The 27,366-nt window shown below is 59.2% G+C and overlaps 1 protein-coding gene across 1 annotated transcript; it reads left to right on the top strand.

The window, feature by feature from the left end:
- Positions 1-694: 694 nt before the first annotated feature.
- Positions 695-27,366, top strand: INTS3 (integrator complex subunit 3). Its single transcript, XM_040088142.2, has 30 exons — positions 695-1,012; positions 1,505-1,588; positions 2,428-2,511; positions 4,209-4,322; positions 4,431-4,515; positions 5,997-6,063; positions 7,546-7,690; positions 9,775-9,904; positions 10,556-10,653; positions 13,139-13,330; positions 14,336-14,423; positions 14,887-14,966; positions 15,661-15,752; positions 16,083-16,189; positions 16,382-16,498; positions 17,085-17,214; positions 17,530-17,584; positions 18,580-18,683; positions 19,162-19,206; positions 19,383-19,502; positions 20,144-20,297; positions 21,132-21,200; positions 22,561-22,636; positions 23,870-23,983; positions 24,744-24,792; positions 25,367-25,534; positions 26,585-26,685; positions 26,776-26,848; positions 26,939-27,098; positions 27,184-27,366. Exons 1-30 carry the CDS (start codon positions 929-931, stop codon positions 27,259-27,261), a joined length of 3,063 nt encoding a protein of 1,020 aa, XP_039944076.1. The 5' UTR covers positions 695-928; the 3' UTR covers positions 27,262-27,366.

The following is a 27,366-nucleotide window of genomic DNA, read 5'->3' as shown; positions in this document are numbered from 1 at the left end:
GTTTCCCGGTGGATCCCGGGGGTTCCCAGTGGGTTCACGAGGGGTAACCGGGGGGTTCCTGGGGGTTCCTCGTGGGTTCCCGGTGGGTTCAGGGGGTCCCGGTGGATCCCGGGGGTTCTGGGGGGGTCCCTGTGGGTCCCGGAGTGTTTGAGTTCCCGGTGGATCTCGGTGGTTCCCGGTGGATCCCGGGGTTCCCGGAGCGTTCCTGGTGGATCCCGGTGGATCCCGGTGGATCCCGGTGGATTCCGGTGGATTCCGGGGGTTCCCGGTGGATCCCGGGGATTCCCGGGGGTTTCCCCTCACGCGCGGTGGGCGGAGCCTCCTCCCCGCTCAGGCCCCGCCCCCTCTCCCGTATTGGTCGAGCCTCTCCCGTGCCCCGCCCCTCCATCCCCGCCCGCAGCTGTCACTCAGAGCCGTTCCGCCGCTCCCATTGGTCGGCGCCGGGGGGAGGGGCGGGACTTTCCTCCGGAGCGTCGCTTCCGCTTCCTTTCGGGCGCCTCCGTCGCTCTCCGGTAACTTCCGGCCGCCGCCGCCGCCGCCTCCCCCCGGCCCGGAGCCGACGGCACCGGCCGGGCCCGGGAACCCCCGCGGCGACACCGAGCCCCTCACCGGGCCCGACACCGCCTCCCCACCCCGGGACACCCCGCCCGCAGCGAGCCCTCCTCCCCGCAGCGGAACCGCGCCGTGCCACCGGCGCCGCTTCGCCGCCGTTCCCCTTCACCGGGCGCTCCGTCCCCGATCCCCCCCCCGCTGCGACCCCCGGAGCTGTGCCGGGGGGTGCCCGCGTTGCCGAGCCCCACGAAGGGTCGGGATTAGCGAGAAATCGCCCCCGATCCCCCCGGGCCGGGCTGGGAGGGGGCGCCCGGGCCCCCACAAGGGGGGGGTCTCCGGCCAGAGCCCCCGGGGTGGAGCCCCCCCCTCCCGGGCCATGGAGCCCCCCAAGGGAAAAGCGGGAGCGGCCGGGAAGCTGCTGCTGTCCTCGCTGCTGGACTCCAAGGATGAGCTGGAGGAGGTGAGAGGCACCGGGGGATCCCCGGGACAGCGGGGCCGGGAGAGCGCCTGATCCCCGAGTTGTCTGAATTTCCCCGAAATTTTCCCGAATTTTTCCGAATTTTTCCTGAATTTCCCTGAATTTTTCCTGAATTTTTCCGAATTTCCCCCGAATTTCCCCGATTTTTTCCCGCATTTCCTTGAATTTCCCCGAATTTTTCCCAAATTTCCCCTGATTTTTTTCCCCATTTTTTCCCGATTTTTTTTTCCTGAATTTCCCCCAAACTTCCCCCGAATTTTTCCCCCGAATTCCCGTGGGGCTTTTCCGCCTCCGAGGGTTTGGGATCCTCCCTGCACATCTGGGATGTGTTCCAGGTGTGGAGCAGCATTCCCGGGATCTGGGGTCAGGCCGGGTCGGAGCAGCCCCTGCCTTGCCAGGGGGATGCAGTTTTTTTTCCCAGTTTTTTCCCCAGTTTTTCCCAGTTTTTTCCCCATTTTTCCACTTTTTTTCCAGAGGCTGGAGCGCTGTGTCGGGATCGTGACCTCGCTGACCAACGGGCTCTCGGAGCGCGAGGCCAACGATGCCCTCAACGCCCACGTGAGTGCCGGGAATTCCCTCCTGGGGCCCGGGAATCCCGGGACTGGGGGCCTGGAGTGGTGGGAATTCCATCCTGGAGCCCGGGAATTCTGGGATTTGCATCCTGGAATGGTGGGAATTCCATCCTGGAGCCCGGGAATCCTGGGATTTGCATCCTGGAATGGTGGGAATTCCATCCTGGAGCCCGGGAATTCTGGGATTTGGGTTCTGGAATGGTGGGAATTCCATCCTGAAGCCCGGGAATTCTGGGATTTGGGTTCTGGAATGGTGGGAATTCCATCCTGAAGCCCGGGAATTCTGGGATTTGGGTTCTGGAATGGTGGGAATTCCATCCTGGAGCCCTGGAATCCCGGGATTGGGGGCCTGGAATGGTGGGAATTCCATCCTGGAGTGGTGGGAGTCCTGGGATGTGGGTTCTGGTGGGGCTCTGGGGCATTGGGAATTGAATTGGTACTTTGGAACTGGGAATTGGGAACCGGGAACTGGGAGTGGAGCTGGAGCTCTCGCCCTCATCCCGAGGGCTGGCAGAGCCGAATTCCCGTCCGTTGTTGTGCACAGAATCCCGGTTTATCCCTTCCCAGTTATTCCCAGCTGGAAGGGGAACGAGCCCTGGGGAGTTTATTCCCAAGTGAGAGAATCCCGTGGGAGTCCAGGGCCAGCAAAATCCCCGGGTGGCTCCTGGGAGCGATTTTCCACCCCAAACAAACCCCAGGAACCCCCGGATTCAGGGGAATCCTGGATCAGTCTCAGATTCCCGGAGGATCCAGGGAATCGGGGCGGGCTTTTCCCTTCCCTCCCCTCGGATCCCACCTGGAATTCACCTGGAATTTCCCTCCCAGATCTGCAAAGGGACCCCCCAGCACGAGGAAATCTGCCTGGGGCTCTTCACCCTCGTCCTGACGGATCCGGCCCAGGCGCAGAAGGTGAGGAAAATCCTGGAAAAGGGAGGGAATTAAGGAATTTTCCTGGCTGGAATTCCCTGGGGTGCAGGGAAGTTGAGGAGCTCAGGCTCCCTCCTGTCCCAGGAATTCCTTGGATTTGGCAGTGGGAGGCAGATCCTGGTTTTTCAAGGATCTGTCAGGGTTTTTCCCAGTTCTTTCTCCGTTGCCTTGGGAAGAGCTGGAGTGGGATTTTCCTCCTGGATGCTCCTGGAATTCCAGGCAGGGAAAGGAACGCGCTCAGTTCCCAGGGGAAGATCGATTCCCGTTAATTCCGACTCCCGGATCAGCTCTGGGATCAGAATCCTGGATTTGGGAGCAGAATCAGGAATCACCTCAGGGAATCAAAGCTCGCTTTTCCTGGGAAATCTTCCACGCTCCTGCTGGGAATCCCAATTTTTCCCTTGGATCAAGGGCTTTGCTCGCTTGGCCTGAGTATTTCCCAAACAACCCTTCCCACAAAGCCCTGGAGAGGCTGAATCCCACCAGGATCCCTTCCCACCCTTGTTCCCGAGGCTCTTCCTGCTTTTCCAAAGGGTGACTCCATTCTCCCCATGGAATGACCCCTCCTCATCCCTCTGGGAATTTCCAGGAGGATCCCAGGGTTTCCTGGAAGCAAAGTTTGGGAGGATCCCACCCCTCTGGGGGACCTTGCCCAGCGCTTTCCTTTCCGTGGATTCCTCTGGAATTTTCCTCTGGAGAAGGGAAGGGAAGGGAAGAGTTCTGCTGTGGCTGCTCCCCCGGAACCCGGCGCTTTTTCCAAGGGGATAATTGGGATAATTAATCGGGATAATTGGATCTGCTGGAGCCGGGGAGCCGGGCAGGAGATTCCTGCCTGGATTTGGGATGAGCTGCGGCCAGCGTTAACCCCTTCCTGGCTGGGGAGCTCGCACACCTCCCCGCAGGAATCGCCGGATTCCTGGGATCTGCTGGGCCGGGAAAAAAAAACAAAAAACAAAAGACAAACAAAAAATTCCCAAAACTTGACCCGGAGATCCCAAAATCTGCCCCAGGGATCCCAAAACTTGGTCCGGGGACCCCAAGAAGCTGCTCAGGCCCCCCCTCGGTGTCCCCAGCCGGGCACAGCCGGCTCCAGCTGCCCCCAGCTCCTCCTCCTCCTCCTCCAGCTGCAGTTTCTCGGGATGGAGCCCTGGGATGATCCCAGGTTTCCCTGCCCTGTCCATCCCGCCCCCTTCCCGGGGCTGTTTGCTCTCCCTGGCCTCTCAGTTCTCATTAATCACCTCAGCGTTAATTAAACAGCCGGGAGGAGCCGCTGGATTGTGTCTGCCTGGCAGAAATTCAGGAATTCAGGTTCTCCCCCAGGGAATTTTCCCTGTCCCTGGGTGCTGGTGACGTCCCAGTTTTCATGCTAAGGGCCCTGTGTGTGGGGGGGGGTTCATTCCCAGTTTTTCCAGTGTTTCCCTGTGGATTTGAGGATGTGCCAGGGGAAGAGCTGCCAGGTTTTCCCAGGGAATGGGATTCTGGACTCCTTCCAGCTGGATTTCAGTGCTCAGCCGGGGTAAATCCCACGGAGCGTCCTCGATCCAGCCCTTCTCCCGAGGATCCTCACCCCACTCCTGGGGTGCTTTTTTCCCCCCGAGATCCATGGGTTTTGCCATCCCCTGCTCAGGTTTGACGAGCCCAGGGATGTTTTCCATGCCGGTTTTCCCGTTTTTTCCCAGTGCTACCGGGACCTGGCGCTGGTGAGCCGGGACGGGATGAACATCGTCCTCAACAAGATCAACCACATCCTCATGGAGAAGTACCTGAAGCTGCAGGACACCTGCAGGACCCAGGTGGGGATCTCCCGGGATCTCCTGTCCCACCTGGAATCTGAGGGGGGAATGGAAATGGGAATGGGAATGGGAATGGGAGGGGTCTGATCCCGAAATCTCCGTGTCCAGCTGGTGTGGCTGCTCCGGGAGCTGGTGAAGAGCGGAGTGCTGGGAGCTGACGGAGTCTGCATGACCTTCATGAAGCAGATCGCGGGTGAGCCGGGAATCCTCGGGATCCGAGCTGGGAATCCTCGGGATCCGAGCCGGGAATCCTCGGGATCCGAGCCGGGAATCCTCAGGATCTGATCCGGGAATACTCAGGATCTGAGCTGGGAATCATCTGGCTCTAAGCCAGGAATCCTCGGGATCTGAGCTGGGAATCCTCAGGATCCGAGCTGGGAATCATCTGGCTCTAAGCCAGGAATCCTTGGGATCTGAGCTGGGAATCCTCAGGATCTGAGCTGGGAATCATCTGGCTCTGAGCCAGGAATCCTCGGGATCTGAGCCAGGAATCCTCGGGATCTGAGCCGGGAATCGTCTGGCTCTGAGCCAGGAATCCTTGGGATCTGAGCCGGGAATCCTCAGGATCTGAGCTGGGAGTCCTCAGGATCCAAGCCAGGAATCATCTGGCTCTGAGCCAGGAATCCTTGGGATCTGAGCCGGGAATTCTCCAGATCCAAGCCGGGAATCCTTCGGCTCTGAGCGTGACCAGATCCCAGCCTGAGCCCGCCAGGCTCTGTCCCCGTTTGGGAACCCCCGGAGCCGATCCCAGGCTCTATCCCTCGCCTGGATCCTGCAGGGAATCTCTCTGGGATGCTCCTCCCACTTTTCCCCTCTCCTGGCCGAGGCTGGAGCAGGCAGGAAGCGCCACAGTTCCTGTCGCTCCCGGCTCTTTTCCCGGGATCACCGGGATCACCGGGGATGGCGGGGCCGGGCTGGCAGTGCCCGGCACAGGCGGGAATCCGCTCATCCCTGGGGAAGGCTCCGGGAGCCAGCCCTGCTCACGCCTTTTCCGGAGCCGCAGGAACGGCGCCTCTTCCGTGTTCCGCGGGGCAGGAATTCTGTCCCCGGCAGCCCCGGAGTCGTGTTCCTGCTGGGACACGGGCTGGGGAATGCCGGCAGGGAGGGAGGGAGCATGGAGCGGTTGGAAAAGGCACCCCTGGAAAAGGCACCCCTGGAAAAGGAATCCCTGGAAAACGTGTCCCGTGTCCCCTGGGCCCCTCTCCCTCACACTCTGTGCCCTTCCTTGTGATCCCGTTGTTTGGACCCACCAGTTTTCCATGGTTTTCCATGGTTTTCCATGGCTTTCTGTGGCATTCTGTGGTTTTCCGTGGTTTTCCATGGTTTTCCACGGTCTCCATGCTCCAGCCCCGCTCCCACAGAGGCTCTGGCCCTGCTCCGAGGGGACCCTGCCCCTCATTCCCGAGTTTGGACATTCCCAGCGTTGTTTCCCCTCTGGAGCTGTCCATATTTCCCATTCCAGCTGCTGATTCCCATCCCAGGGCTGAGCCCTCAGTCCCTCACATTTATTCCTGGGAATCCTCGATCCCTCACATTTATCCCTGGGAATCCCCAATCCCTCACATTCCCTGGGAATGCTCCGTCCCTGGGCAGGACTGGGGGCTCAGGAGTGCAGGGAGCAGATTCCAGAATCCCTCCTCCCCATCCAGCCGCTTTTCCCCGTGGCTTTTCCAGGTGGGGACGTGACCGCCAAGAACATCTGGCTGGCAGAGAACGTTCTGGAAATCCTGACGGAGCAGAGGTACTGTGGGCTGGCATCCCCTGCCCTTCCCGCATTCCCAAAGCGGGAATTCCCAGCTCTTGCTGCACAGCTCCTGTGAGGTCGAACATTCCCAGATCCCAAAAAATCCCCCTGCGGGGCTGAGCAGCGCTCCGACATCCCGGGAATATTTCCTTCCCGAGCTTCCCGAGCCGTGGGGGAGGTTTTCCTTTGGGAGCAGCGGCCTGGAGTCGATATCCCAAAACGTTTCCTGTCCGGCCCATCTGGGAAGCTCATCCCGAGCTCGGCGTTGTCCCGAGCCGGCCGGAGAGGATCCGCAGAATTCCCGGCTGCGGCATTCCCAGGGCAGGCTCGGGAACAGCTTCTCTCCAAGCTGGAACAGCAAATTCCCTAAAAATCTCTTCTTTTCCCGTGTCCTTAAAGCAGTCCCAGCCTTGATCCCAGCTCCAGCTGATGCGCTTGGGATTGTAATTCCCGGGATTTTTCAATATTTATTAATTGTATATTCATGATTAATATAATCACCGAGGGATGATTTTTTCGATCCTTATGGATTCCATCAATCCCTCAGTACCAACATATTTATAAATTAACATCTGTATCATTTAATATCGTTATTATTTGCCGTCTCTATTAATCGAGGCATTTCCCAATTAATAGATTGATTAATTAACGCCTTTTTCGGTGCTCTGGGCGCTGATCCCAGGTGGATTTTGGCGTTCCCTTTCCATCCCACAAACTCCTGGTGCCTCAGTTCCCCCGTCCCAGGCTCTGTCCCGTGTGGGGCTGCGGCCGATTTGGGGCAGATTCGGGTTTTTCAGTGGTCAAATTTTGGGTTTTTCAGGGCGAGTTTTGGTTTTTCGTGGCAGATTTCCGTTTTCCACGGCAGATTTCAGTTTTCCATGTCAGGTTTGGGATTTTTCAGGGCAAGTTTGGGGTTTTTCAGGGGGCAGATTTCAGTTTTCCTTGGCAGATTTGAGTTTTCCACGGCAGATTTCAGTTTTCCATGTCAGGTTTGAGTTTTCCACGACAGATTTCAGTTTTCCACGGCAGATTTCAGTTTTCCATGGCAGATTTCAGTTTTCCATGGCAGGTTTGAGTTTTCCATGGCAGATTTCCGCTTTCAGGGCAGGTTTGGGGTTTTCAGAGGCAGATTCAGGTTTTTCAGGGGCAGATTTGGGGTTTTTCAGGGGGCAGATTTCAGTTTTCAGGGGCAGATTTGGGGGTTTTTTTGTCAGATTTGGGGTGGTTTTGGTCAGGTTTGGAGTTTTTCAGGGGGCAGATTTCAGTTTTCAGGGGCAGATTTGGGGGTTTTTTGGTCAGATTTGGGGTGATTTTGGTCAGGTTTGGAGTTTTTCAGGGGGCAGATTTCAGTTTTCAGGGGCAGGTTTGAGGTTTTTTGGTCAGATTTGGGGTTTTTTTGGTCAGGTTTGGGGTTTTTCCGGTCAGATTTGGTGGTTTTTGGTCAGGTTTGTGTTTTCAGGGGCCGTGTGTGCTCTGCAGGGAGTGGGTGCTCAAGAGCAGCCTGCTGGTGGCCATGGCCGTGTACACGTACCTGCGCCTGATCGTGGATCACCACGGCTCGGCCGCGCTGCAGGCGCTGCGCCAGAAGGAGGTGGAGTTCTGCGTGTCCCTGCTCCGGGAGCGGGTGAGGAACGGGAACGGGAACGGGATTGGGAACGGGAATGGGAATGGGAATGGGAAAGGGAAAGGGATTGGAGTTCTGCGTGTCCCTGCTCCGGGAGGGGGTGAGGAACGGGAATGGGAATGGGATTGGGAATGGGAATGGGAATGGAGTTCTGCGTGTCGCTGCTCCGGGAGCGGGTGAGGAACGGGAACGGGAACGGGAATGGGAATGGGAACGGGAATGGGAATGGAGTTCTGCGTGTCGCTGCTCCGGGAGTGGGTGAGGAACGGGAACGGGAATGGGATTGGGAATGGGAATGGGAATGGAGTTCTGCGTGTCGCTGCTCCGGGAGCGGGTGAGGAACGGGAACGGGATTGGGATTGGGAATGGGAATGGGAATGGAGTTCTGCGTGTCGCTGCTCCGGGAGCGGGTGAGGAACGGGAACGGGATTGGGATTGGGAATGGGAAAGGGAAAGGGAATGGAGTTCTGCGTGTCGCTGCTCCGGGAGCGGGTGAGGAACGGGAACGGGAATGGGATTGGGATTGGGAATGGGAATGGGATTGGAGTTCTGCGTGTCGCTGCTCCGGGAGCGGGTGAGGAACGGGAATGGGAATGGGAATGGGATTGGGAATGGGAATGGGAATGGGAATGGGAATGGAGTTCTGCGTGTCCCTGCTCCGGGAGCGGGTGAGGAACGGGATTGGGAATGGGATTGGGAATGGAGTTCTGCATCTCCGTGCTCCGGGAGCGGGTGAGTGGGAAAGGGATTGGGAATGGGAATGGGGATGGAATTGGGAATGGGAATGGGAATGGGAATGGGATGGGATTGGGAATGGGAATGGGTTTGGGATTGGGACGGGACTGGAGTTCTGCGTGTCCCTGCTCCGGGAGCAGGTGAGGAACGGGATTGGGAATGGGAATGGGATTGGGAATGGGAATGGGATTGGGATGGAGTTCTGCATCTCCCTGCTCCCGGAGCGGGTGAGTGCCTGGGAATGGGAATGGGATTGGGAATGGGAATGGGATTGGGAATGCGAATGGAACAGAGTTCTGAGTCTCCCTGCTCCGGGAGCGGGTGAGGAGTGGGAATGGGAATGGGATTGGGAATGGGAATGAGATTGGGATGGAGTTGTGCATCTCCCTGCTCCCAGAGCGGGTGAGTGCCTGGGGTTGGGATCCTGTTCCCCGCTGATCCCCCCTGGGAAGGGCAGTTTGGGGTGGGGGCACAGCAGCAGCTCCAGGCCCTCGTCTGGCTCTGGATGGAGCGGGAGAACCCCCGGAGCTGCCATCCCTCCCGAATCCCTCCCGAATCCTCCCGAATCCTGCCATTCCCATCCTCCCCCGGCTCCCTTCCCCCCTCCATTGCCTGGCCGCAATCCTGGGCAGAAAGCGGCAGATTTATGGGCTGATTGTTTGCTTTGGGAGGGGAGAACATTCCAGAATAGCTCCCGACCTTCCCTGCCTGTCAGCCCGACCCCAACCTGCTCCTTCCAGCCCGGGAGCGGAGCGGGAGCGAGAATTCCTCCCTTCCCTGCTCCCATCCCCCTGCCCCGGCTGCTGACCGGGGTTTTCCCTCCATTTCCCCTCAGTTTTCCCTTGATTTCCCCTCAATTTCCCCTCGATTTTCCCTCAATTTTCACTCAATTTCTCCTCGATTTTCCCTCGATTTTCCCTCAATTTTCACTCAATTTCTCCTCAAATTTTCCCTCAATTTTTCCTCAATTTCCCCTCGATTTTCCCTCGATTTTTCCCTCGATTTTCCCTTGATTTTCCCTCGATTTTCCCTCAATTTTTCCTCGATTTTTTCCTCGATTTCCCCTCAATTTTCACTCAATTTTCACTCAATTTTCCCTCGATTTTCCCTCAATTTTCTCTCAATTTTCACTCAATTTTCACTCAATTTCTCCTCAAATTTTCCCTCAATTTTTCCTCAATTTCCCCTCGATTTTTCCCTCGATTTTTTCCTCAATTTTTCCTCGATTTTTCCTCGATTTCCCCTCAATTTTCACTCAATTTCCCCTCGATTTTCCCTCAATTTCCCTTCAATTTTCCCTCCATTTCCCCTCCATTTCCCTTCAATTCTCCCTCAATTCTTTTCCCCAGTTCATGGATTGCTTCATGATCGGCCGGGACCTGGTGCGGCTGCTGCAGAACGTGGCTCGGATCCCGGAGTTCGAGCAGCTCTGGAAGGACATCCTGCACAACCCGCAGGTGCTCAGCTCCCAGTTCACAGGTACCGGCCCTGCGCCGTTTCCCAGGGATTTTTTCCCCAGTTTTCCAGAGGCTCCCAGGCTCATCCCGTGCCGGGAAACCTCGTGGGATCCTTAAACGGTGCCGCTTGTTCTGGGCTCGGCGCTCCCGTGGTTTCTCCTCCCTGGGATTGTTCCAAGCCTGGCTGGAACAAGCTGATCCCGTGGGAATTGTCGCTGTCCGTGGGCTGGGCGCTCCTCGGGTGATTCCAACCCAAACCAGTCGGGAATTCCGGGATAAATCAGAGTCACTTCCCTGAATTAAGTGGTTTGGAAGGCGAGCCCAGACTCTGCGGTGGCTGAGCAGAGGCTGGAGAAGCTCCATGAAAAGCAGGAATTCCAGGAGCTGCAGCATTTAATTCCTCCCGTTCCGTGGGGAGAGTGAGGGAGTCACCGGTTTTATTCACATTAATAACATTCCCATAAATCGTTCCCTTCTCCTTCTGGGTGCAGCAATTCCAGGGAAAAGGGGCTGGGAAGCGTTCCCACCCCTTTGGAGCCCAGCGGGAAGAATCCTCCTCAAACAACTTGGATGCTGCTCAGGGAGAATCCTCGTTGGTGATCCCTAAAAACTTCCTGGGGAGGCGTTTTCCTCCTTTTCCAGCCCCAATCCCGTTTTCCCTGTCCCTGCCCAGGTGTCCTGCAGCTCCTGCAGTCCAGGACCTCACGGAAGTTCCTGGCGTGCCGCCTCACGCCCGACATGGAGACCAAGCTGCTCTTCATGACCTCGAGGGTAATTCCCCCTGGATTCGCTCCCAAAATCCCCCTGGGATCCCTCCCAAATTCCCCTGGATTCACTCTCAAATTCCTGATGGATTCCCTCCCTGGGATCCATCCCAAATTCCCTCTCAAATTCCCTCCAGCTCAGCTGATCCTGTGGGTTCTGTGTGGGGCTTGTGCCCAACCCTTCCTGCTGAATTCCCTCACAAATTCTCTCCCCAATTCCCTCACAAATTCCCTCACAAATTCCCTCACAAATTCCCTCACAAATTCTCTCCCCAATTCCCTCACAAATTCTCTCCCCAATTCCCTCACAAATTCCCCCACAAATTCCCTCACAAATTCCTTCCCAAATTTCCTCTGGCTCAGGGTCCTCTCTGTGGCTTGTGTGAAACCCTTCCTGCTGAATTCCCTCACAAATTCCCCCACAGATTTCTTCCTGAATTCCCTCACAAATTCCCTCCAGCTCACCGAATCCTATGGGTTCTGTGTGGGGCTTGTACCCAACCCTTCCTGCAGATTTCCCTCACAAATTCCCTCACAAGTTCCCTCACAAATTTCTTCCTGAATTCCCTCACAAATTCCCTCACAAGTTCCCTCACAGATTTCTTCCTGAATTCCCTCACAAATTCCCTCACAAGTTCCCTCACAAATTTCTTCCTGAATTCCCTCACAAATTCCCTCACAAGTTCCCTCACAAATTTCTTCCTGAATTCCCTCATGAATTCCCTCACAAATTCCCTCACAAATTTCTTCCTGAATTCCCTCACAAATTCTCTCCCCAATTCCCTCACAAATTCCCTCACAAATTCCCCCACAAATTCCCTCACAAATTCCCTCCAGCTCACCGAATCCTATGGGTTCTGTGTGGTGCTTGTACCCAACCCTTCCTGCAGATTTCCCTCACAAATTCCCTCACAAATTCCCTCACAAATTTCTTCCTGAATTCCCTCACAAATTCCCTCACAAATTCCCTCACAAATTCCCTCCAGCTCACTGGATCCTATGGGTTCTTTGTGGGGCATGTACCAACCCTTCCTGCAGATTTCCCGCCCGAATTCCCTCACAAATTCCCTCACAAATTTCTTCCTGAATTCCCTCACAAATTCCCTCACAAATTTCTTCCTGAATTCCCTCACAAATTCCCTCACAAATTTCTTCCTGAATTCCCTCACAAATTTCCCCTGGCTCAGGGTTCCGTGTGGGCCTTGTACCCAACCCTTCCTGGAGATCTCCCTCACGAATTCCCTCACAAATTCCCTCACAAATTTCATCCCGAATTCTCTCCCAAAATCTCTCCAGCTCACCCGATCCTGTGGCTTCTGTGTGGGGATTGTACCCAACCCTTCCTGCAGATTTCCCTCACAAATTCCCTCACAAATTTCTTCCTGAATTCCCCCACAAATTCCCTCACAAATTTCCCCTGGCTTAGGGTTCAGTGTGGGCCTTGTACCAACCCTTCCTGCAGATTTCCCTCCCGGATTTCCCTCCCAAATTCTCCCACGAATTCCCCCACAAATTCTCTCACAAATTCCACCCTGAATTCCCCCCGGATTTCCCTCCCAGATTTCCTCCCTGAATTTCCCCCCGGATTCACCCCCCCAAATTCCCCCCCAGATTCCCTCCTGAATTGCCCCCCAGATTCCCCCCCTGAATTTCCCTCCCAAATTCCCCCCACAAAATCCCCCCACAAAATGCCCCCATGGATTCCCCCCGTTTTCCCTCCCGTCCCCGTCCCGTCCCCGTTCCCAGCGCTGTGGGTGTCCCCAGGTGCGTTTCACACAAATTCCCCCATGGATTCCCCCCCGTTTCCCCCCCATTTTCCCCCCATTTCCCCATCCCATCCCCGTTCCCAACGCTGTGGGTGTCCCCAGGTGCGTTTCACACAAATTCCCCCATGGATTCCCCCCCGTTTTCCCTCATTTCCCCCCGTTTTCCCCCCGTTTCCCGCCCATTCCCAGCACTGTGGGTGTCCCCAGGTGCGTTTCACACAAATCCCCCCATGGATTCCCCCCCGTTTCCCCCCCGTTTTCCCCCCATTTTCCCGTCCCGTCCCCATTCCCAGCGCTGTGGGTATCCCCAGGTGCGTTTCACACAAATCCCCCATGGATTCCCTCCCGTTTTCCCCCATTTCTCCCCATTTTCCCCCCGTTTCCCGCCCGTTCCCAGCGCTGTGGGTGTCCCCAGGTGCGTTTCACACAAATCCCCCATGGATTCCCCCCCGTTTTCCCCCATTTCCCCCCATTTTCCCCCCATTTCCCCCCGTTTCCCCATCCCGTCCCCGTCCCCAGCGCTGTGGGTGTCCCTAGGTGCATTTCACACAAATCCCCCCATGGATTCCCCCCCATTTCCCCCCATTTTCCCCCCGTTTCCCCCCGTTCCCAGCGCTGTGGGTGTCCCCAGGTGCGTTTCACACAAATCCCCCCATGGATTCCCTCCCGTTTCCCCCCGTTTTCCCCCCGTTTCCCGCCCGTCCCCAGCGCTGTGGGTGTCCCCAGGTGCGTTTCGGGCAGCAGAAGCGCTACCAGGACTGGTTCCAGCGGCAGTACCTGTCCACGCCCGACAGCCAGAGCCTGCGCTGCGACCTGATCCGCTACATCTGCGGCGTGGTGCACCCGTCCAACGAGGTGCTCAGCTCCGACATCCTGCCGCGCTGGGCCATCATCGGCTGGCTGCTCACCACCTGCACGGTCAGCGCCGGGAGCGCCGGGAGCGGGGATCGGGAACGGGAACGGGGATTGGGAATGGGAACGGGGATTGGGGGATCCGGGGATGGGGAACGGGAATGGGAACAGGAACGGGGATTGGGAACGGGAACGGGGATTGGGAACGGGGATTGGGAATGGGGATTGGGAACGGGGATTGGGAACGGGGATTGGGAATGGGAATGGGAACGGGAACGGGGATTGGGAACGGGGATTGGGAATGGGAATGGGAACGGGGATTGGGAACGGGGATTGGGAATGGGAATGGGAACGGGATTGGGAACGGGAATGGGAACGGGGATTGGGAACGGGGAATGGGAACGGGGATTGGGAATGGGAACGGGGATTGGGGGATCCTGGGATGGGGAATGGGAATGGGAATGGGAACAGGGACTGGGGGATCCTGGGGTGGGATCGGCACAGAAACGGGGATTGGGGGTGGGAATAGGCTGGGAATGGGGCACGGGGTGGGAAGGGTGCAGGAACGGGGATTGGGGGATCCTGGGAGGGGAACAGGGTGGGAACAGTGCAGGAACGGGGATTAGGGGTGGGAATGGCACAGAAACAGGGATTGGGGTAACCTGGGAATGGATACAGGGTGGGAACGGTGCAGAAACAGGGATTGGGAATGGGCTGGGGGTGGGAATATCCTAAAAACGTGGCTGGGGGTGACCCCAGGAATGGGCATGGGGCAGGAACGGCGCAGAAATGGGGATTTGGGATGGGAATGTCACGGAAACAGGGATTGGGATGGGAGTATCCCAAAAAGGGGGCTCAGGGTACCCCAAAACGGGGCTGGGGATGGGAACATCACAAAAGCAGGAATGGGAACATCCCAAAACCAGGGCACGGGGTGGCCTGGGAGCAGCTGATTCCCCACAGTGGGAGGAGCAGCACGACAGGGACGCAAAGAGGGGTCCTGGAGGGATCTGGAGGGATCTGGGCATCGTCTTCCTGGGATAATTTGGGCGATTTTTTTGTCTCCTCCAGTCCAACGTCGCTGCTTCCAACGCCAAACTGGCGCTGTTCTACGACTGGCTCTTCTTCAACCCCGAGAAGGACAGCATCATGAACATCGGTGTGTGGGACCGGCCCTGGGCTGGGATCCCGGGATGGGATCTGCCTTGGGATGGGATCCTGGGATGGGATCCGTGGGATCGGCCCTGGGATGGGATCCTGGGCTGTTCCTGGGCTGGGATCCTGGGCTGGGATCCATGGGATCTGCCCTGGGAAGGGATCCTGGGCTGTTCCTGGGCTGGGATCCATGGGATCTGCCCTGGGAAGGGATCCTGGGCTGTTCCTGGGCTGGGATCCATGGGATCTGCCCTGGGAAGGGATCCTGGGCTATTCCTGGGATGGGATCCTGGGCTGTTCCTGGGCTGGGATCCCCGGGGATCCATTGTGACCCACGGGCAGCACCGGACCTGGCCGTCCCTCAGCCCCTGGATCCCCCCCCACGGCTCCCGTGGATCCCATGGATCCAGCCCGTCCCAGGAGCAGGATTTGGGATGTCTGGGCTCTCATCCCTGTCCCTCCCCCAGAACCCGCCATCCTGGTCATGCACCACTCCATGAAGCCCCACCCGGCCATCACGGCCACGCTGCTGGATTTCATGTGCCGGGTGAGCTCCTCTCCTCTTCCAGGGAATTCCCAGGGAAGCGGAAAGCTGGGATTGCACCCGCTGTCCTCCACAAACCCCGCCCAAGCTGCTCCTCCCTGGGATTCCCACTCCCCTGGGTTCCAGAGTCGCCTCAACCTCCCACCCTTATCCCAAAGCCAGCAGGGATTTTTTCCCCTTTGCTGCCGAATTATCCCGAGCCCTCGGTGGGAGGGATCCGGAGCGTTCCTGGAGCTTTGGATCCGTGTGTCACCATCCGTTGCTGCTGGGAAGGCAGCAACCCCGGCGGAGGGAAAAGGATTTGGGATTGTTCCCTGGGAGTTCCTCGTGGAATTCCTGACCCAGCCCCGTCCCCGGGGAGGGGGTTCAGTGTCAGGGAATGATCCAGGGGTTCATCCCAGGGCAGGGAAGCGGCGCCAGGTTCCAGGAATTGTGTCTTCCTGGTGTCCAAAGCCCTCCCAGTCCAAACTGGCCGCTCCTGGCAGCGGAACTGGGAAAAATTCCCGGGCTCCAGGGAGGAATCCCAGCCCTGGGACAGATCCGAGCATCCGGGGCCCTTCTCCCTCAGCTGGGTTTTTAATTAAAGAGGAATCCAGGCTATTGCCCTGGAGCCAGGAATTTCCTGCCCCTGGCAGGGATTTTCTCCCCAATTCCAGACCCCCCCCTAACCCTGCTCTCCACCCCTGATCTCTTCCAGATCATTCCCAATTTCTACCCGCCTCTGGAAGCCCACGTCCGGCAGGGAGTGTTCAACTCCCTCACCCACATCGTGGAGAAGCGAGTCCTGGCGTAAGAGCCCAGGGTTTTCCCAGATTTGTTTTATTTTTCCTCAATTCCCAACGCGCGGAAGCAGCTGCCCTCTCTTCTCCCCCGGCTCTCTCTCCCGGGGCTCCGTGGTGTTATCCATGAAATTTTGGGAGTTGCATCTCGGCGGCTCCGGGGGTCGAAGGGATCGGGATTTCCTCGGGATGCTCCGGGTCCCCTCGCAGGATTCCCAGCCCCTTTTGTCCCGTTCCCGTGTCGTGGTGGCGCAGGGAAGAGCCCTCAGCATTCCCGCGGGGATGAGGCCCCATCCCAGCTCCTCCTGATCCCTGTCCCATCCCATCCCACCCCACACAGGCACCTGGCCCCGCTCTTCGACAACCCCAAGCTGGACAAGGAGCTCCGGGCCATGCTCAGGGAGAAATTCCCGGAATTCTGCAGCTCTCCCTCGCCCCCCATCGAAGGTAGGGAACAGGGAACTCCGGGCAGATCCTCTCCGGGAGTTTTCCATGGAATCCCACCAGCAGCGGTGGCTGGATGAGGGTCGGGATTTTTGGGAGTTGTGGTTGCTCCGGCGTTCCCTCTGCTCCACTTTCCCGGGGCTGGTGGGTGGGGTTTTTTTGGGAGAGGCCTCACCTGGCTCCGTGTGCTGGCAGTGAAAATCGAGGAGCCGGTTCCCATGGAGATGGAGAATCACCTGGAGAAGGATGACGGTTGCTACGACAACGCCGAGGCCGCCTTCAGCGACGATGAGGAGGAGCTGAACAGCAAAGGTGAGGGAGCTCCCGGGATTCCCCAGGGACGCGGAATTCCCGCCGCCACGGAGAATTCCCGGCCCCTCGGAGCCCCTTGCCCGGGAGCTGATCCCCTGGGGAGATCCCAAGTTTTCCTCCTGCAAAGGGAGGGAGTGGAGGAGCCGATTCCCAAATCCAGCGGTGCTGGATCTGTGCCCGATCCCTTTCCCGGCCGTTCCCAGGAGCTCAGAGCGCTTTTCCAGCCTCAGATCCCGACTGCTCTCACCCTGATCCCCTCTGGAGCCGCTCCTGGCCTCGCTGCTCGGATCCCTGTGGGATTCCCGCTGTGCCAGGGGCTTTTCCCAGCACTGGGAAGCGGGATGGGGCAGAGGATGCCACCTGGGAGCTCCAGGATCCCAAATTTTGTGGCTCCTTGGGAGACGCCCTGGGAATGTTGGGGGGTCAGGTTTGGGAACGGGGCTGAGCAGGGATCACAATCCCGGACATTCCCAACGTTTGGGTCCCTTCCCACCTTCATCCCGGAGCCCTGGGCACGGCTCCAGGGGAGGAGGATCCAGGATTGCCGGGAAGGAGGAAAATCCCTGACGGATCTCGCCTGTTTCAGGGAAGAAGAGGGAGTTCAGGTTCCATCCCATCAAGGAATCCATCGTGGAGGAGCCCGTGGACATCACCCCGTTCCTGGAGCAGCTGGATGAGTCCCTGAAGGACAAAGTGCTGCAGCTGCAGAAGGGCAGGTGGGGCCATCCCCATCCCCATGGATCTCCAGAGCTCCTGCAGCCCCGTGGAGAGGGAATTCCTGCTGGAACTGGCTTTGGGAAGGAGCTCTCCCCTCCACCCTCCATTCCCGGCATCCGAGGGAGGCTGAGCTCCTGCCCTGGGGTCGCCGAGCGATTCCCTGGAATTCCTGCCCTTGAGTGCCCTGAGAATCCCCGGGACGCACAGGGATCCTCCCCCAGGGCCAGCCCCAGTTCCCCGTCCCCGCGCTCCCAGTGCTCCCAGTGCTCCCAGTGCTCCCAGTAACCGGGATCCCCGTCCCTGTTGTGCCGCAGCGACACCGAGGCGCAGTGCGAGGTCATGCAGGAGATCGTGGATCAGGTCTTGGAGGTAACGGAGCCGGGGCGGGATCCGGGAGCTGGGATCTGTCCTGGGTGGGATCCGGGAGCAGGGATCCGTCCTGGGTGGGAGCTGGGATCCATCCTGGGTGGGAGCTGGGATCTGTCCTGGGTGGGAGCTGGGATCCATCCTGGGTGGGAGCTGGGATCTGTCCTGGGTGAGATCTGGGAGCAGGGATCTGTCCTGGGTGGGAGCTGGGAGCAGGGATCCATCCGGGGGGAGATCCGGGAGCTGGGATCTGTCCTGGGTGGGAGCTGGGAGCTGGGATCCGTCCTGGGTGGGATCCGGGAGCTGGGATCCGTCCTGGGTGGGATCTGGGAGCTCCATCCATGGATCCACCCCCTGCTCCGTGTCCCAGTGCCTGAATGTCCCCAACAGCTGCTGGCAGAGATCTGGGATTGCTGGGAATGATCCGGGATCAGTGGCAGAGATCCGGGATTGCTGGGAGTGGTTTGGGATTGCTGCTGGAATCACTGGCAGAGATCTGAGAATGATCTGGGATTGCTGGGAATGATCTGGGATCACTGCCAGAGATCTGGGATTGTTTTCAAGATTCTGGGATCCCTGGCAGTTCTTTGGGATTCCCTGGCAGCGATTTGGGATTCCCTGGCAGCAATTTGGGATCCCTGGCAGTTCTTTGGGATCCCTGGCAGCGATTTGGGATCCCTGGCAGCAATTTGGGATCCCTGGCAGTTCTCTGGGATTCCCTGGCAGTTCTTTGGGATTCCCTGGCAGCGATTTGGGATCCCTGGCAGCAATTTGGGATTCCCTGGCAATGATTTGGGATCCCTGGCAGCAATTTGGGATCCCTGGCAGTTCTTTGGGATCCGTGGCAGTTCTTTGGGATCCCTGGCAGTTCTCTGGGATCCCTGGCAGCAATTTGGGATCCCTGGGAGTTCTCTGGGATCCCTGGCAGTGCTCCGTGGTCCCTGGTGCCGGGCGCTCCTCCCCTGAGCCGCTCCCGGCCCTTCCGGTGCCTTTCCCAGGAGGATTTCGACTCGGAGCAGCTCTCGGTGCTCGCCTCGTGCCTGCAGGAGCTCTTCAAGGCTCACTTCCGCGGGGAAGTTCTTCCGGAGGAGATCACCGAGGAGTAAGAGCCCGGGATCGCGGCTTTTCCCGGGGAATATTCCCGGGTTCTGGAAGGGGCTGCCCTGGGAGGTTCCTCTGCCGGCTCACCCGGAGCGGCTCCTTCTCCAGGGGTTTTCTTGGAGCTGGGATGGGAGATGGAGCCTCCTCGGGAGCCAGCGGGATCCGGGGCTGTTCTGGAGTTCCTGGGAAATCCCAAATCCCTGGACAGCCATTGGGATATCCAGGGCTCTTTCTGGGAAATCCCAAATCCCTGGACAGCCATTGGGGATTCGGGGCTGTTCCTGGGAAATCCCAAATCCCTGGACAGCCCCTGGGATATCCAGGGCTCTTCCTGGGAAATCCCAAATCCCTGGACAGCTGTTGGGATTCAGGGCTGTTCTGTAATTCCTGGGAAGCCCCAAATCCCTGGACAGCCCCTGGGATATCCAGGGCTGTTCCCGTGGCATTCCCGGGGCTCAGAGTGTCCGTCTGTCCCACAGGTCCCTGGAGGAGTCCGTGGGGAAGCCCCTTTACCTGATATTCCGGTACGTCCCTGTCCAAATCCTCGGGAATTCCGGGCTTCCTCCCTCCCGGGCGCTTATCCCGAAAATCCCAGGAGTCTCCCACTTGCCTCTGTTGTATTTTTGGTGGGAAACCCGGGGTTTTGGGGGCTTTTGGGAGCCCGTCCCGTTATCCCGGTGGCATTCCCGCTCTTCCCAAGGAACCTGTGCCAGATGCAGGAGGACAACAGCGGCTTCTCGCTGCTGCTGGATCTGCTCTCGGAGCTCTACCAGAAACAGCCCAAGATCGGATACCACCTGCTCTACTACCTGAGGGCCAGGTGAGCCCCGGGACACGCCCCCTCACACCTGGGACACACCCCCCTCACTGGGGACACACCCCCTCACACCTGGGACACGCCCCCTCACACCTGGGACATGCCCCCTTGCACCTGGGACATGCTCCCTCACTGGGGACACGCCCCCTCACACCTGGGACACACCCCCCACACCTGGGACACGCCCCTGTCTGTGCATGCCCCTGTCCCCAGCAGTGCCAGGTGTGCACCAGGTGCTCCAGGTGCCCTGTGCGCGGTGCAAAGTGTGTGCCAGGTGCACCAGGTGTGCGCCCGGTGCCAGGTGCTGGCTGTGCCAGGTGTGCTCCAGGTGTGCACCAGGTGTGCACCAGGTGTGCGCCAGGTGCCAGCTGTGCACCGGGTGCTCCAGGCGCCTGGTGTGCTGTGCCAGGTGTGCTCCAGGCGCGCTCCAGGTGCGCTCCATGTGCCGTGTGCCAGGTGCACCAGGTGCGCTCCAGGTGCCAGGTGTGCTCCAGGTGTGCTCCAGGCGCACTCCAGGCGCGCTCCAGGTGCCATGTGCCAGGTGCACCCGGTGCACCAGGTGCGCTCCAGGTGCCAGGCGCGCTCCAGGCGCCCTCCAGGTGCCGTGTGCCAGGTGCCAGGTGCCAGGTGCGCTGTGTCCCCAGCAAGGCGGCGCTGGGCAGGATGGGGCTGTACGAGTCGTTCGCGCAGGCGACGCAGCTGGGCGAGCTGCACACCTGCCTGATGATGGACATGAAGGCGTGCCAGGAGGACGACGTGCGCCTGCTCTGCTTCCTCACGCCCTCCATCTACAGCGAGGTGAGCCCTCACCTGCGCGGGGGTGAGCGGGGGTGTGCAGGTGTGAGCAGGTGTGAGCGGGTGTGCGCAGGTGTGCGCAGGTGGTGTCCCCTGGGTGCCAGCTGGGCCCCAGCTCCCATTGCTGCGGTGTCCTGAGCCCATCCCAGGTGTGTCCCAGGATCCATCCCAGAACAGGGTCAGGCTGTTCCTATAGTGACCCCAAATCCCAGGATCCATCCCAGGATCCATCCCAGGGCAGGGTCAGGCTGTTCCTGTTCCCACAGTGACCCCAGATCCCAGGATCCATCCCAGGGTGGTGTCAGGCTGTTCCTACAGTGACCCCAGATACCGGGATCCATCCCAGGATCCATCCCATGATCCGTCCCAGGGCAGGGTCAGGCTGTTCCCATTCCCACAGTGACCCCAAATCCCCGATCCATCCCAGGATCCATGCCAGGATCCATCCCAGGGTGGTGTCAGGCTGTTCCCGTTCCCACATTGACCCCAAATCCCGGGATGTCCCAGGGCAGGGTCAGGCCGTTCCCGTTCCCACAGTGACCCCAAATCCCGGGATGTCCCAGGGCAGGGTCAGGCCGTTCCCGTTCCCACAGTGACCCCAAATCCCGGGATTTGGCACTCCCCTCGGAGCTGCCCAGCCCTTGGCTCCCGCTGATTGATTCCGCATTTCCGTGCCGAGCTCGGCCCTGGAGCAGGGAGCGGAGCCAGGAGCAGAGGGAAAACGGAATTCCCGGGGCTCTGGGCCGGCTGACGGCCGCCCCCCGCCGTCGGGGGATTTTTGGGAATCCTCTCCCTGGTGTCCTGCCCTGAACCTGCCGGGATTTTGTGCGTTCCCAGTTTCCGGACGAGACCCTGCGCAGCGGGGAGCTGCTGAACATGATCGTGGCCGTCATCGACTCCTTCCAGGTGCGGGGGATTCCCAGTTCCCCATTCCCGGGGGATTTAATCCCAAAACGAGCCGGAATTGGCTCGGTTCCATCGGCTGCATTTGCCTAATCCTGGCCGGAATCAGCTCCGAAATCTCCGGGGGTCTCCGAGTGTTGGTCCCAAGCTTTGACTCCTTCCACGTGTGGAGGATTCCCAATTCCCAATTCCCGGGGGATTTAGCCCCAAAACGAGCCGGAATTGGCTCAGTTCCATCAGCTCCATTTCCCTAATCCCGACTGGAATCATCCCCAAAAGCTCCAAGTGTTGATCCCAAGCTGCTGCATCCAAGGAATCTCCATTTCCTGGGCAATCAGCGCTAATTACCCCTAATGAGCCCCTGGCCCGGGGAGGGGGGATCCCGCTGGTCCTGGATGCTCCTGGCAGGAATTTCCCTCAGCCGTGAGAATCCAGAAATCCCCGTGGGCAGCTCTGGAATGCCCGGGGTTGTGCCGATAAACCCCCGCTGCCCCGGGATCATCCGGGATCCGAAGGGTCGGAGGCTCCTGGAGCGGCCCCCGGAGCGTTTCCTTCCCCTCCCTGCTGGAGCTGCTCCCGTCCTTCCCTGGGGCGCTCCGGGTGCTTCCTGTGGAATGGGATCCAGAGGGTCCAGGGGATGAGGAGGAGGAGCTGGGATCCAGAGGGTCCAGGGGATGAGGAGCTGGGATCCAGAGGGTCCAGGGGATGAGGAGCTGGGATCCAGAGGGTCCAGGGGATGAGGAGCTGGGATCCAGAGGGTCCAGGGGATGAGGAGCTGGGATCCAGAGGGTCCAGGGGATGAGGAGCAGGGATCCAGAGGATCCAGGGGATGAGGAGGAGGGAGGAAGGAGGATCCAAAAGGATGAGGAGCAGAGATCCAGAGGATCCAGGGGATGAGGAGGAGGGAGGAAGGAGGATCCAAAAGGATGAGGAGCAGAGATCCAGAGGATCCAAAAGGACGAGGGGGCAGGGAGGAAGGAGGATGAGGAACAGGGATCCAGGGAATGAGGAGCAGAGATCCAGAGGATCCAGGGGATAAGGAGCTGGGATCCAGACGATCCAAAAGGATGAGGAGCAGGGAATAAATCGGATGAGGAGCAGAGACCCAGAGGATCCAGGGAACAAGGAGCTGGGATCCAGAGGATCCAAAAGGATGAGGAGCAGGGAGGAAACAGGATGAGGAGCAGGGATCCAGAGGATCCAGAGGAGCAGGGAGAAGCAGGATGAGAGCAGAGTGGGCTCCGTGTGTGTGGGCAGCTCCTCCAGCTCCCACCCCAGGGCTGCTCCTGGCGCTTTTCCCGCTGGATCCCGCCCGGGAAAGCTCCTCAAGATCCCCCCTGAGCCATTCCCTGTTCCCCCCCAGCTCCAGGAGCTCGTGTGCCACGTGATGATGGGAAACCTCGTCATGTTCCGCAAGGATTCCGTGCTGAACATCCTCAGTGAGTGGGAGTGGGAATGGGAACGGGAACGGGAATGGGAATGAGCAGTTCCTGGGCAGCCCCCAAACCCTGCCCCAAATCCAGGCCTGGCCCTTTCCAGCCGTGTCCAGAGGGAGATTCCCCGGAGCTGCCCAGAGGGCCGAATTTCCTGTGGGCATTAAAGGATCACTGCCCCAAGGCGGATTGTGGGATTTGGGATTTGGGATTTATCTCTGAGCCCCCGTGGGATCCCGGGGAGCTCCCGCGGTGCCAGGCAGGGAATGAGGCGGGCGAAGGGAAAATTCCCCAAATCCCAGCTCTCCGTGGGCTCCCTCGGTGTTCCCAGAGCAAATCCCGCTCTCCCTGACCCAGCTTTGGGATAAGCTCGTTAATTAGGGAGCCTCGTTAGCTCTGTCCCCGCAGCCCCTTCCCGGGACAGGGCTCCGTCCCCATTCCCAGTGCCCCGGGCAGGTTTGGGGGTCCCCGGACCTCGGGAAGGGGCTGAGACAGATCCCTGTTACCCCATTATCCCAATTATCCCAATTATCCATCCTTGTTATCCCTCTGCTCCCCCCTGACCCCGTTATCCTCCTTGTTCCCGTTATCCTGTTGTCCTTGTCCCTCTTGTTCTCTCCCTTGTCCCCGTTATCCCTGTTGTCCCCATTGTCCATCCCTGTGCTCCCCACTGTCCCCCAATCCTTGTTCCCATTATTCCCGTTATCCTTGTTGTCCCTCTTGTCCTTCTTGTTCCTCTTGTTATCTTTCTTACCCCGTTATCCCCAATGTCCCCATTATCCCTGTTATCCCCCTAATCCCTGTTTTCCCTATTATCCCCATTGTCCCCGTTTGCCCCATTGTCCCTGTTATCCCCATTGTCCCCGTTATCCCTGTTTTCCCCATTGTCCCTGTTATCCCCGTTTTCCCCATTATCCCCGTTTTCCCTGTTATCCCTGTTTTCCCCATTATCCCCATTGTCCCTGTTATCCCTGTTTTCCCCGTTATCCCTGTTTTCCCCATTATCCCCATTGTCCCTGTTTTCCCTGTTTTCCCCATTTTCCCCGTTATCCCTGTTAACCCCGTTGTCCCTGTTTTCCCCATTATCCCCGTTTTCCCCATTATCCCCGTTATCCCCATTGTCCCTGTTTTCCCCATTATCCCCATTATCCCCGTTATCCCTGTTAACCCCGTTGTCCCTGTTATCCCCGTTTTCCCCGTTATCCCTGTTTTCCCCCCGTCCCCTCGTCCCCATCCCAGTTCAGAGCCTGGACTGGGAGACCTTTGAGCAGTACTGCACCTGGCAGCTCTTCCTGGCGCACAACATCCCGCTGGAGACCATCATCCCCATCCTGCAGCACCTCAAGTACAAGGGTGCGCGGGGACGGGCTGGGGACGGGCTGGGGACGGGCTGGGGACAGGCTGGGGTCATTCATTCCCTGGGGACAGGGCTGGGGACATCCTGGGGACAGGGCTGGGGACAGGCTGGGGACGGGCTGGGGACATCCTGGGGACATCCTGGGGACAGCGCTGGGGACAGGGCTGGGGACGGGCTGGGGACAGCGCTGGGGACAGGGCTGGGGACAGCGCTGGGGTCATTCATTCCCTGGGGACGGGCTGGGGACAATCTGGGGACATCCTGGGGACGGGCTGGGGACAATCCTGGGGTCATTCATTCCCTGGGGACGGGCTGGGGACATCCCTGGGAACAATCCTGGGGACAATCCTGGGGACGGGCTGGGGACAGTCCAGGGGACAATCCTGGGGTCATTCATTCCCTGGGGACAGTGCTAGGGACAATCCTTGTAGGGGGGACATTCCTAGGGACAATCTGGGGACAATCCTGGGGATAATCCCTGTGGGGGGGACATTCCTGGGGACAGTATGGGGACATTCATTCCCTGGGGACATTCCTGGGCACAGTATGGGGACATTCATTCCCTGGGGGACAATCCTGGGGACATCCTGGGGACGGGCTGGGGGCATTCCTGGGAACATTCATTCCCTGGGGGGACAATCCTGGGGGCAATCCTGGGGACATTCATTCCCTGGGGACAATCCTGGTGACATTCCCTGTGGGGGGGGGACATTCCCGGTGCCGCTCCTGGTGCCAGCCTCTCCGTCCCGCTTCCAGAGCACCCCGAGGCGCTGTCCTGCCTCCTGCTGCAGCTCCGCAGGGAGAAGTGAGTGCGGGGACCTGGGGACATCCCGTGGGGACAGCGCCCCGGTCCTGGGTGGGGACACCGGGGGGAGCGGGGGGGATTCTGGGGACGTTAAGTGGGTCAGGGGGACACTGAGGGGATTTGGAGGGACACTGAAGGGGATCTGGGGGGATTCTGGGGGACACTGAGGGGGATCTGGGGGGATTTTGGGGACATTAAGTGGATCTGGGGGTCATTGAGAGGGATTCTGAGGGACACTGAGGGGATTTTGAGGGACACTGAACCGATTCTGAGACACTGAGGGCATTTGGGGACACTGCGAGAATTTTGAGGGGGATTTTGAGGGACACTGACAGGATTTTGAGGGACGTTGAGTGGATTTTGGGGGGCCACTGAGACGATTTAGGGGCTCTGAAGCGTTGTGGGGTGCTCTGGGATGATCCCTGAGGCCACCGGAGCTGTCCCCACGTCCCCACAGGAGCCGGGCAGCGCCTGACCCCCGCCTGGGGACCGGGGCTGACCCCGGTGGTCCCGGGGGGTTCCTGGGGGGTTCCTGGGGGTCTCTCCCCGTTCCCCATTCCCGTTTTTCCCGCAGGCCCAGCGAGGAGATGGTGAAGATGGTGCTGAGCCGGCCGTGCCACCCCGAGGATCAGTTCACCACCAGCATCCTGCGGCACTGGGGGCTGCGCCACGACGACCTCCTGGGCGAGCACATCAAGGCGCTGCTGATCAAGAACAACAGCCTGCCCCGCAAGCGCCAGAGGTCGGGGAATGCTCCCTGCTTCCCGGGAATTCCCGGCCTGGGAAACTGGGGAGGGCTTTCCTCACCTGTCCCAGAAATGCCACAGGTCTGGGAATGCTCCCTGCTTCCCGGGAACTCCCGGCCTGGGAAACTGGGGAGGGCTTTCCTCACCTGTCCCAGAAGTGTCAGAGGTCTGGGAATTCTGTCCTTTGCTTCCTGGGAATTTCCAGCCTGAGGGGTTGGGGTTTTTGTTTTCTCACCTCTCCCAGAAGTGTCAGAGGTCTGGGAATTCTGTCCTTTGCTTCCTGGGAATTCCCAGCCTGAGGGGTCGGGTTTTTTTATTTTCTCACCTGTCCTGAAAATGCCAGAGGTCTGGGAATTCCAGCATCCCAAGCAGGATTTATCCCATAAATTCCAGAGGCTGATCCACCCTTCCAGGGGATCCCAGAGCTGGATCCCCATTCCCGATCCCCCCGTTCCAGGCCGTGGGTGCCGGGAGCACCCCAGGGTGGGGTTCCCTGTCCCTTGCACCTTGGGGGGAGTCTCATCCCCATTTTTTGGGGTCTCATCCCCATTTTTTGGGGTCTCATCCCCATTTTTCATTGTCTGATCCCCGTTTTTGGGATCTCATCCCCGTTTTTCAGGTCTCATACCAATTTTTCATGGTCCCATCCCCATTTTTGGGGGTCTCATCTCCATTTTTCATGCTCTCATCCCCGTTCTCGGGTTCTCATCCCCGTTTTTCATTATCTCATCCCCGTTTTTCACGCTCTCATCCCTGTTTTCGGGGTCTCATCCCCATTTTTCATGATCTCATCCCCGTTTTCAGGGTCTCATCCCCGTTTTCGGGGTCTCATCCCTGTTTTTCATGATCTCATCCCCATTTTTCATGCTCTCATCCCCATTTTCAGGGTCTCATCCCTGTTTTTCATGATCTCATCCCCGTTTTTCATGCTCTCATCCCCGTTTTTCACGCTCTCATCCCCATTTTCGTGCTCTCATCCCTGTTTTTCGTGCTCTAATCCCCGTTTTTCACGCTCTCATCCCCGTTCTCGGGCTCTTTCCCCGCAGCCTGCGCAGCTCCAGCAGCAAACTGGCCCAGCTGACCCTGGAGCAGATCCTGGAGCACCTGGACAACCTCCGGCTCAACCTCACCAACACCAAGCAGAACTGTGGGTTCCTCCCCTCCCTGGGGGCTGGGGTCTGGGATGGGGGCTGCTCCCCCTGACCCCGTTCCCACCCCGTTCCCTCCTCTCTCCCAGTTTTCAGCCAGACCCCGATCCTGCAGGCGCTGCAGCACGTCCAGGCCAGCTGCGACGAAGCCCACAAGATGAAGTGAGACCCCCCACCAACTCCAGGGCCTCCCCCCCTTTTTGGGCACCCCCAAACCCCTCTGACCCCCCCCTCTGCTCCGCTCCCCTCCAGGTTCTCCGACCTCTTCTCCCTGGCCGAGGAATACGAGGATTCCTCCAGCAAACCGCCCAAGAGCCGCCGGAAAGCCACGGCTCTGTCCAGCCCCCGCAGCCGCAAGAGCGCGGCGCAGCCCCAGAACAACGAGGAGGAGTCGGGCTCCAGCAGCGCCTCGGTGAGAGACCCCTCCCCAGCCCGAAACCCCCCCAAAACACCCCCCCAAAACCGCGGGGTGACCCCCCCCGTCCCCGTCCCCGCAGGAGGAAGAGGACACCAAACCCAAACCGGCCAAGAGGAAAAGGAAAGGATCCTCCGCCGTGGGCTCCGACAGCGACTGAGGGCCGGGACCCCCCCGGAGCCCCCCCAAAAAAGGATCCCTGGGGGTCGCCAGCGTGGGGAGGGGTCGCGGTGCCCCCCGAGAGGGGACACAACGCTCGGGGAAA

The sequence above is a fragment of the Hirundo rustica genome, chromosome 29 (genome assembly GCF_015227805.2).
Source record: "Hirundo rustica isolate bHirRus1 chromosome 29, bHirRus1.pri.v3, whole genome shotgun sequence".
Lineage (NCBI taxonomy): Eukaryota > Metazoa > Chordata > Aves > Passeriformes > Hirundinidae > Hirundo > Hirundo rustica.
Note: the sequence above shows the minus strand (reverse complement) of the source record. Positions and strands in the feature narration are given on the sequence as shown.

Bases quoted from the DNA above. Each gene is read 5' to 3' on its own strand.
- INTS3 (XM_040088142.2), top strand. From the start codon at position 929: ATGGAGCCCCCCAAGGGAAAAGCGGGAGCGGCCGGGAAGCTGCTGCTG. The intron at 17,215-17,529 runs GTGGGGCCATCC...GTTGTGCCGCAG, and splicing joins CTGCAGCTGCAGAAGGGCAG to CGACACCGAGGCGCAGTGCG. The intron at 19,503-20,143 runs GTGAGCCCCGGG...CTGTGTCCCCAG, and splicing joins CTCTACTACCTGAGGGCCAG to CAAGGCGGCGCTGGGCAGGA.